The sequence below is a fragment of the Lactuca saligna genome, chromosome 8 (genome assembly GCF_052625555.1).
Source record: "Lactuca saligna cultivar CGN05327 chromosome 8, ASM5262555v1, whole genome shotgun sequence".
In the NCBI taxonomy this organism is placed as follows: Eukaryota; Viridiplantae; Streptophyta; class Magnoliopsida; order Asterales; family Asteraceae; genus Lactuca; species Lactuca saligna.
In genome coordinates, this window is record NC_136424.1 from 256,115,767 (window position 1) to 256,125,658 (window position 9,892).

The 9,892-nt window shown below is 30.8% G+C and overlaps 1 protein-coding gene across 1 annotated transcript; it reads right to left on the reverse strand.

The window, feature by feature from the left end:
• Positions 1-4,557: 4,557 nt before the first annotated feature.
• ECHID (enoyl-CoA hydratase/isomerase D) lies at positions 4,558-8,617 on the reverse strand. Its single transcript, XM_078970283.1, has 9 exons — positions 8,219-8,617; positions 8,022-8,144; positions 7,775-7,876; positions 6,327-6,365; positions 6,140-6,238; positions 5,992-6,039; positions 5,793-5,888; positions 4,901-5,023; positions 4,558-4,827 (listed from the first exon to the last, which is right to left on the reverse strand). The coding sequence occupies exons 1-9, from the start codon at positions 8,483-8,485 to the stop codon at positions 4,711-4,713; spliced, it is 1,014 nt and encodes a 337-aa protein (XP_078826409.1). The 5' UTR covers positions 8,486-8,617; the 3' UTR covers positions 4,558-4,710.
• Positions 8,618-9,892: the final 1,275 nt, after the last annotated feature.

The following is a 9,892-nucleotide window of genomic DNA, read 5'->3' on the forward strand; positions in this document are numbered from 1 at the left end:
TTAAATTTATTGAAAACTCCTAGATCCTTGAGATTCATTGAACTTTTCAATGGCATGTTTAAATCTCGATTTTCCCTTCAAGTTTATGACTGGGATGCCGAAGATCACAAACAAGGTGTGAATAACCATGCGAATCAACATGGTGCACTCAATGTCACCATCACCTAATCAATGTGCCGGTTAACTATACACACTTCATCGATCTATGATAGACCTCGAGCCACCCTTCGCTACCAATGTCAAACCCAAATTAGTGTACCGGTTAGCCACGTACGCTCCACTAACATATGACACGGGTACGAAGTGTGATTCCATGGAATAGCAACATTTGCACATTTTACCCTAAAGTAACTAAGATTGGGAATTTGTAAAACATGTTAGTTACTTTGCATTATTCATTATACTTTCAATGAGGAATTAAGTGCCATATCCTATCCGTTCGGCTAACGACCCTACACTAGTCAAGCAAGCGGTGGGTGTGAGTGTACACCCATTAAGCGCCATTTTATAGGCAGCAACCTTATAACCCACCTTATAGACTAGCTTCGTGAATGAGGCCTACTAGCGATAAGACTAGCTTATATTCTTATACATATATGTTATTAATCTTATAATAAATAAGTATAGGGTTGAATTTTAAATTTGTAAAATTCTAAGGGTTTGAAATTTAAACAATTCAAAATTAAACATTTAATCAATAATTTAAATTTCAAAACTTGAGGGCAAGTTTTGAACTTTTCAAAACACAAAGGATCAAATAACATATAACACAAATTAAACAATTAGTTTTGGTGATTATCTATATTTCACCTAATTCGATTTCTAGCAAGATAAGTTACCTAATTAATTCAAATAATTAATCTTTGATCATACAAGGAAGTTATTATCTAATTAATTGGTAATTATCTTGTTTTTTGGCAAGGATAATCTTTTAGAAACAATAAAATTCGTATTTTATTAGTTTAAGACGAATATGGTAATTATCCTTAAGCAAAACAACAATAAAATCAGAAAATCCCTCTATCTGACTCACCGAGTCACACATTGGAACTCACCGAGTAGGGCCGACTAGCCGAGTCCATGTAGTGACTCGCCTATTCAGTTCGAACAGAGGTCCAGAAATCGATTTTCAGCAAGCAAACAGCTAAAGCATCACATACAATTGAAACCAATCAAGGCTCTAATACCACTGATGGGTTTTATGCATAAGAACAATCCTATGTGCTCATACAAACCCTAATGCTTGGATCTAGGTTTCTCTATTGTACATGCTTTGAATCCAAGACTTACAACCCTAGATCTACTTTGTATAATTCGAAATTAACAACATAAGAACAGATCCAAGTGTTTACCTGTTTCAGATTTGCTTAAAATCCTTGAATCTTCTTGTACTTGAGCTTAGAGTCACAAGTGTAACTCCTCTAATGGCTTACAAACACCACAAGCAAGAAGGCTTTTAGGAGAGGGGAGGAATAACACCAAAATCAGCCTAGGGTTTCTCTTGGAACAAGGGTTAGCCTATTTCAGGTGCCTTGGGGTCCCTTTTATATTTGTAGGCTACTAGGGTTTCATCCTTAACCCTAATGGACAACTTAGTCACCAAGCAACCCATGGATCCTTCCAGAATAAGGCTTGTAGACGAAAATATGATGGATCCCCATTAGATTTCATTTATCCCTTTAATCCATAAGGTTCCTTAGCCCAAAACTTAACTATCACACTTTTGACAGTTTATACCCCTTTGTTCAATTAATCTTTTTTAGTCACCAAATTAATCCCTAATTAATTTATGACTAATATTAATTAAATAATATGATTTCTCCTTTAATATATTATTCCTATAATATATTAATATATCATAATTTCCTTTCTCTAGCCTCAATTAGCCTTGTTAAGTTGCACTGGTGAAGGCAACCCAAAAGGACCATGAACAATCGGGTTAAGTATATACCAAATATAGTTACGGGCTTAGACACTAATCCAACAGTCATTCGCGGTTTTTACAAGGTTCAAGAAGTCAAAATCAGTTAAATTAGATGTATTTATGAACATTATGCTTTTCTAAGGATTAAAAATGAAAAATATGGCTTAATGGGCTAAACTTTGGGCTTTTCGACCCATAGGCCCAAATTTGCGAAAATTATGGTATTTAAGGGACTGAAATAGTAAATTTCTTAAAAAAATGGTAGAAAAGTAAATAAATCCATTTCAGGGGTTAAAAGTGTTTTATTTATCAAAAAGGTCTAAAAATGCAAAGTTTTTAGATTTTGGGTCAAATTTGTAAAAGTTGTGAAAAGTTTGGATTATAAGTGCAATTTTTTTTCAAAAGGGGCTGAAACTGCCATAATTGAATTTTGAACTGAAAACATGATTTTAAATAAGTATTTGGGCCAAACACGTCAAGAAAAAAAATAGTTTAAGGACTTAATATGTCATTTCTCACAAAGAGGGACTAAAATTATCGTTTTTATCAAAAGAAGGGTCTAAATCGGTCAACTAATAATTCTTAGTCAATTATGTTAATATTAAAATAATTGAGTCAAAATATACAAGATTTGTATAAACTATGAATTTAAGTGGAAACATATATATAATATATATATATATATATATATATATATATATATATATATATATATATATATATATATATATATATATATATATATATATATATATATATATATATATATATATACTCTTTATAAATATTTCTAAATCGTTAGAAAACTATTGGCGAATATTACGACATTTCGATTAAACAAACCTTACGAAACTAATATTACACAAAACAATAATAATAATACATGCTTATTGGGCTTCCAGTGGCCCAATGGCATATCTAATGGACCCTCAATGGCTTTAAATGGTATTGGGCCTTAGTGAACCATTAACACTCCTAGTATGGTCCAAATCAATTACACTCCTAATGGACTCTCAATGACACTGAATGGTATTGGGCCTTAGTGGTCCATTAGCATTGCTAGTATTGTCCAAATAAATTATATGCTCAATGGGCCAACATGCCCGTTGCATATTCGACAGATTGTTTTAACATACATGATTAGTGGGCCATAGATGTTCCTTTTTGTGTTTGTTAGACATTCTTCATATTCACAAAAAACATTAAACAAGTATGGTCAAAATTATTCATATTCATAATCTATCAGTTTGGATCTAGTGAGAATTATCGTCCAGCACCAACGAGTGTTCGGGTGTATTCTGTAGTTATAATCAGAGTCTCCTGGAGGGAGAGCGAGAGTTTGTGTATAGATCTATACGGGGGTGACTCCCCTACACCTAAGTTGTTCGCTACAGTTAGACTCGGCCAGTTTAGGGTAAAAAAATCTTGATCAAAATCCCGCATTTTCATAAATGTTAAGACAAGCGAAATAGTCATTATCATGTATGGTTATAACGACTCACATCGAGATCCGTTACTCATTTCACCTTTGAGAGGGCGAATTTATTTATAGTATACGTACAAGTGATCATTCAATAATACAAATCAACATGATAGTTTTAACCGGAAAACATCGGGTTATCCGGGGGTAACTATAATATTCATTTCGAACATATACTCATTATACAAAGAACAAACATGAAGGTTATTCGTTTTACAAGATTTAAATCGCACAATACATGCATTTATGGGATCATCACAATATTTTTCTTATTCATATAGTCTTTCGACAGAAAATATCGAATTTTCTGGGTTTTACAAACGGCATAAACTATTTTACATCAAACCTACTTATAAACTCACCAACATTATATATGTTGACCGATTTCAAAATAACTTGCATTCTCAGGTAATCGTTAGATCAAGGAATCATCCAGTATGTGTGGAAAGTTTCTTTTGTATTTGCTAACCATCAAACATTCTATGTTTTGGAATCATGTAATGTAAACAACGTACTGATGTAAACAACAGTTGTACTATGTAATGTTTGGTGATGAATATGTTATGTTTCATGTATATTCATCGGAATGATATTTCAATTGTTAGTCACCCTAGCCCGTGGACGTTTCCGCCATCTGGTTCGGGGGTGTGACATCACATCCAACAACTCTTATCTTGAGTAAACTCTTGTCGGAGTCAATTTCCCACCCGTAGTCACAGGCAAAAGAACAAGAATTATAATGGTCAATTCACGATTTAAAAAAAAAAAAAACAAATAACATGATTTTACATACCAATTATTATTATGGTAGACCACCTAATAAAGAGCTTATAGAAAATGGTTAAATACGAGATATACCAATATACTTTCATTTATTGTGTAGTTTATTATAACATCATACTTCCATTTCTTTCTAACACAACATTTTATTTTCATTTTTTTCTTATTAAACCAATGTACCTAAAAATCTGTCCATTTATATCATTATACTTTTTTGTTTCCGTATTAAGACATTATACTTTACAAAAATTACCCATTTATAACACTAATTTTGTTTCGTATTTGGATGACTTCGCTGCTACTTGGCAATTTTACAAAGTACAATATTGTAACATGAAGAAATGAAAGTAAGAAGTTGTAACAAACAAAGAAATGAAAGAACATTGTTATTTATTGCATTTAACCCTTATAGAAAATTGATGCGCATTCAATAAGCAATGATTATTGTTACAATTTCTTGCAAAATAATATTAATTGATACAACAATATAAATACACCAATTATTATTCATGAAAATTCAATGAACTTAAGGTCGTCGAGGAAACTTTGAAAAGTTTGCAGGCCTACGTTCCATGTAAGCCGTCTTTCCCTCGTTGCCTTCTTCTGTTCCATAGAAAATGAGTGTGGCATTTCCTCCTATTTCCTGAATGCAAATTACATGAAACTTTTATTTAAAATAAATAAATAAAAATATAATGAATATGGAGTACGAATACCTGGAGTCCAGCATGGCCATCATCGACTGCATTTAAGGAAGATTTTAGCACCCGAATGGCAGTTGGGCTGTTTCTTATGATCTCCCTACACCATTTAACTGTTTCCTCTTCTAGCTTTTCTAGCTACAATACGATTTAAAGCTTCTCATTAGTAAAGGAACTATGTTAATTATATAAATGTAGCAAAATGGGTAAAAGTTCTTTAAAAATATTTTGCGATTTCGTTTTTGAAAAAAGTCCATTTTGTGATATTAGTACAAAAACTATTAAAATAGCAACATATTTTTATGTGTGAATGATAACATCCTGCTCTCATTTTTTTTTCTATTACAACATTGTACTTTCAACTTTTTTTTCTTATTAAGGCAATGTACTTTGAAAACTCTACCAAGTTATAGCATTATAGTTTCAATAATTTTCTTACTAGAACATTATATTTTGGTAAATTACCGAATTATAGAAGTGACTTTTTCTCCTTATAGAATGGCATTGCTAAAATTAGGTAGATTTTATAAAGTACAATGTTGTAATAGGAAGAAATGAAAGTAAGATGCTACAATAAACAAAGCAATGAAAGTATGTTGCTAATTCTTGCATTTAACCTAATAACTAATGTACGATTACAAAACTAATTTATTACACCAACAATCCAAGATATTTTAAATAAACAATTTATAAGGTTGTAATATTTCACATAAATTTGAATGACTTTCGATTCGACTCATTTGACCTGTTTCTTTTTAAGGTAAGTTTTTTAGATTATACCCATGAATAAGAAGTTCTAACCCCTTGGTTTATTCACCTTGAGGGTTTTTGGGTCTTTAAAAAATGAACACACACACACACACATAGATCATGAATTCACGATTATTTGACTGAAAAATGAACTTACAGGGACTACAGTGTTGATCAATCCCATCTTTTCTGCTTCTTGAGCAGTGTAGAATCGTGCCAAAAACCACATTTCACGAGCTTTTTTAGGGCCTACCTGTTTAACGAAAATAAATCTTGTTACAAAAGACAAATCAACTTTAAAAAAAAAATCTAATTTGGTTTTCGAATTTCGTTTTGTTTTATATAAAAGCTTTTACCAATCGTGACATTATCGAACTCCCATAACCAGCATCAAAGCTTCCCACCTTATAGATTCACAAATCAAACACAAAAATGTGGTATTAATTGACAAATAATATTTAAAAATAACTTCAATGGATGGTGTATTGTTTGTTGACCAATTACCTTTGGCCCTGTTTGACCAAAAATAGCATTATCTGCAGCGATTGTTAGATCACAAACCATATGCAACACATGTCCTCCACCAACAGCATATCCTGCAACCTTGTTGGAAGAAACAAAGAATTTCACTTCTAAAATGTGAGTGAATAAAATAATGAGGTTAATTAGAATTAGAAACAATGAAAATTACCATTGCTATAACTGGCTTTGGAAGACGCCGAATTTGCACCTATAATGGGATTAAGTACACACATCAAGTCAAAGTTTGGTTGTTTGAATCAAGTTATATGGCAAGAGAACAAAAATATATAGTTATGTACTCCCTTTGTCTCATGAAATCGCGTAGGTTGAGTTGACAAAAGTTTAAGGAAAGAGTTTGATTATTTATCGGATACCCGAAATACCTTTTAATAAGAGAAAAAGAATCTTGAAAACACAAGATTGTCTATTTATTTGTAGAGAGGATAATAATAAAAAATAAGCAAGGAGATGGAATGGTCATTATATTCCAAGATCATTTTGGGTTAGACCATAGGAATGGAATGGATTTATATGAATTTAATATAGTTTTATAAAGGGACATATACAGAAAAAGTCTCATTATTTTGGGAAACTTTTTTGATAAAATTCTAATTCTTTTTTTTAATAGAAAAGTCTCGATTCTTCAATATTTTGATAAAATTCTAATTCTTTTTTTTAATAGAAAAGTCTCGATTCTTCAATATTTTGTATGAAAAAAAAATTATTGTGTACGAATCACTTTACAAGACTTTTATGCATATTTCCATTTTATAAATAAAGGAAAAAGCTTTGAATTTACTTTAAACATTATTTAATAATAATAAATGGAACTTTTTGTTTCAAAAGATAAAGATATATTATAGTAAACTCACATTAAAACCCAAATAATTTTATGAAAAACATATATTTTTGAGTAAACTGCACGAATGGTTCCTGTGGTTTGGGATAATTTGTATGTTTGGTCTCTAACTTGTTTTTTTAACTCGGAAAGTCCCTACTATTTGTTTTTGTTACATGTTTGGTCCTTACTGTTTGTTTTTGTTACGCTCTTTGTCCATGTCTTACCTAAAAACACTATCATTTAAATATGAAAAAATGTTGGTGTAGGTAAGGTAATGTGAGAGGGGTGTGGTCGAGGGTGTGTTTATTTAAATAAAGTAAAAAATCAATAGCAAAATAGTCTTTTTAGATAAGACAGAGACCAAGTTGGTAACAAAAACAAATAGTAGAAATCTTCTGAGTTAAAAAAATAAGTTAAGAACCAAACGTACAAATTACCCTAAACCATAGGGACCATTCGTGTAATTTACTCTCTCTCTCTCTCTCTCTCTCTATATATATATATATATATATATATATATATATATATATATATATATATATATATATATATATATATATATATGAGGAAATAAAAATCAGGTAATTTAATAAAGACAAAATTGCAAAAATGTTCATTTCAGTTCACCGAGGGACCACAAATGCAACGAAACTATATCAAAACGACCATCAATCCATAAAAAATTATGGTTTGAACTAAAACCCAAAAAAAATGCATACCAAGGGGATCATTTTTGCAATTTTGTCTTTAAAAAAAATTGAATATGAAAAATTTACTTGTAAATCAAGAACGTTAAGTCGGCCAAAATTTTCAAAATCAGCATAACCGTCTTGACTTCTAAGTGCCTGATCACCGCCGCTACAAAAAGCCTTGGTTCCCTGCAACAGTCAATTGTTGAACAAGACTTAACCACTGATATAATACCCTTTATTTAGATAACATGTGATTATGATTTTAAAAATCAGAGGAAATAGGCTTCTTTAAAGGTCAAAGCTTTTGACATTATACAGTGTTAGTAGTTACCTTTCCAGTGAGAATGATGACTCCTATGTTACTATCATCTCTTGCATCATTGAAAGCACGAATTAGTTCCTTAACTGTATGTGGTCGAAATGCATTTCTCCTCTCGGGTCTGTTTATTGTTATCTGAAATACAAATGGGAAAATTTGATTGATTGAAAAAGTTATCTAATTGGAGATTGATATGATAAATTAGTAACCTTGGCAATGGCTTCTCCTTCAGCTTTCTCGTAAATAATGTCAGTGAACTCCTTTCCAGACTCATCTGATGAAATTTTCCAAACAGGTATATGGCTTGGAACTTCGCCATGAATCCGATGATAGCTATCTTTCATGGAAGCGCTGCAATTAGAGGAGCTTATAATTGGGGAAATCGAATGATGTGGCGGAGGAAGGAGGTGGTTGGTGACGGATGCAACTCTCCTCCGCACTGTGTCTAGGTCTTTCTCTTGAACCCCGGCGGCCATGGATATCCGATTATGGCTGCAGTGGCGGTGGTGATGGTGATGGCGAATCGGAAGGAAATGGAGGGAAAGTGTCGTTGTAGGACAGTTTGGGAATGGTGGTTAAAGATTTCGTTATCTTATCCGATAAGGTACCAAATGGGCTGATTTTGACTTTTTATGTCAAAATCATTTTGTGACTTTTCATAAATGAAAGAAGATACTTTGATTAGAGGTGTCTTTCCTTTTAAAATTGATTCAACTCAATTTGCATACGAAAATTGGGAGGAAAAAACCTAAACTTACATAATTAAGATTATTAAATTTATACGTTATATTAAAATTATATAAGAACATTTATTTGGTTTGTTTGGTGAAATACTACAAAACTACTTTCCATTTACATGGGATTATTGAAAAAAAAAAAAAAAGGAAAATAACTCAAGGCTAATGAACTTCTAATTTTATTCATATTTACTTATTCTTTTATGTACACGATATACCATTCAACTTGTTGATCTTGTTCATATGTTATATTGATGATCGGTATGATAAAAAATATTGTGTACAATTTCAATAAGTTAGATTATATATGGTATATAAAAAGAAAATGACTAATGAGATGATGCATCGGTAGATTCAAGAGTTTTACCGAAACAATATTAAAGGCATGTGACATAAAAACAAGATATGGGATAATGAATCTCAATGAGAAATGCCTTCTTAGTATCGGACAAAATAACACATTGATCATGCATCGGTTGATTCAAGAGATGGGTAGATTTGTAGTGCATCAAGAATCATCAAGAATCACCTGACAAGCTAAAGAATCACCTGACAAGCTATGGAAGGGAAGTCGATTATGGTGTCATGAGGAGTCTTTTAGAGTGTTGAAGCAAAAAAAGGTAAGAGGCCTTGTATACTTGTTAGTACTATGCATGTTCGAAGTATTGTTTATTGTATGTGTGTGTGTATATATATATATATATATATATATATATATATATATATATATATATATATATATATATATATATATAACTCGTGTGAACCAAGGTTATAAAATTAATTAAATTTCTATAATAAAAATTTATAATTATTAATCAATTATTTTAAATAATTCATTTTAAATAAATTATTAATTAAGAGACATCAAATTTTTAAAATTATTATAACTTCAAATTTAACATATAATTAAAAAATGTAAAGTTGAATTTTGAAATGAATTGCCTAATATATCTACATGTCACATGACATAATATTAATAAGGAGTTGTATTAGAGTGGTACTTGGCAAAAGAAGATTAAAATTATTCATTTATTAGAATAAGGATACATATATATATATATATATATATATATATATATATATATATATATATATATATATATATATATATATATATAGACACACACACACACATACATATAT

What these genes read in the sequence shown, in the direction of transcription:
- ECHID (XM_078970283.1), bottom strand. Translation starts at nt 8,485, where the DNA reads ATGGCCGCCGGGGTTCAAGAGAAAGACCTAGACACAGTGCGGAGGAGA. An exon ending in GTTCGATAATGTCACGATTG is followed by an intron (nt 5,889 to 5,991) that starts GTAAAAGCTTTT and finishes TTCGTTAAACAG; the next exon opens with GTAGGCCCTAAAAAAGCTCG. An exon ending in TGATCAACACTGTAGTCCCT is followed by an intron (nt 5,024 to 5,792) that starts GTAAGTTCATTT and finishes ATCGTATTGTAG; the next exon opens with CTAGAAAAGCTAGAAGAGGA.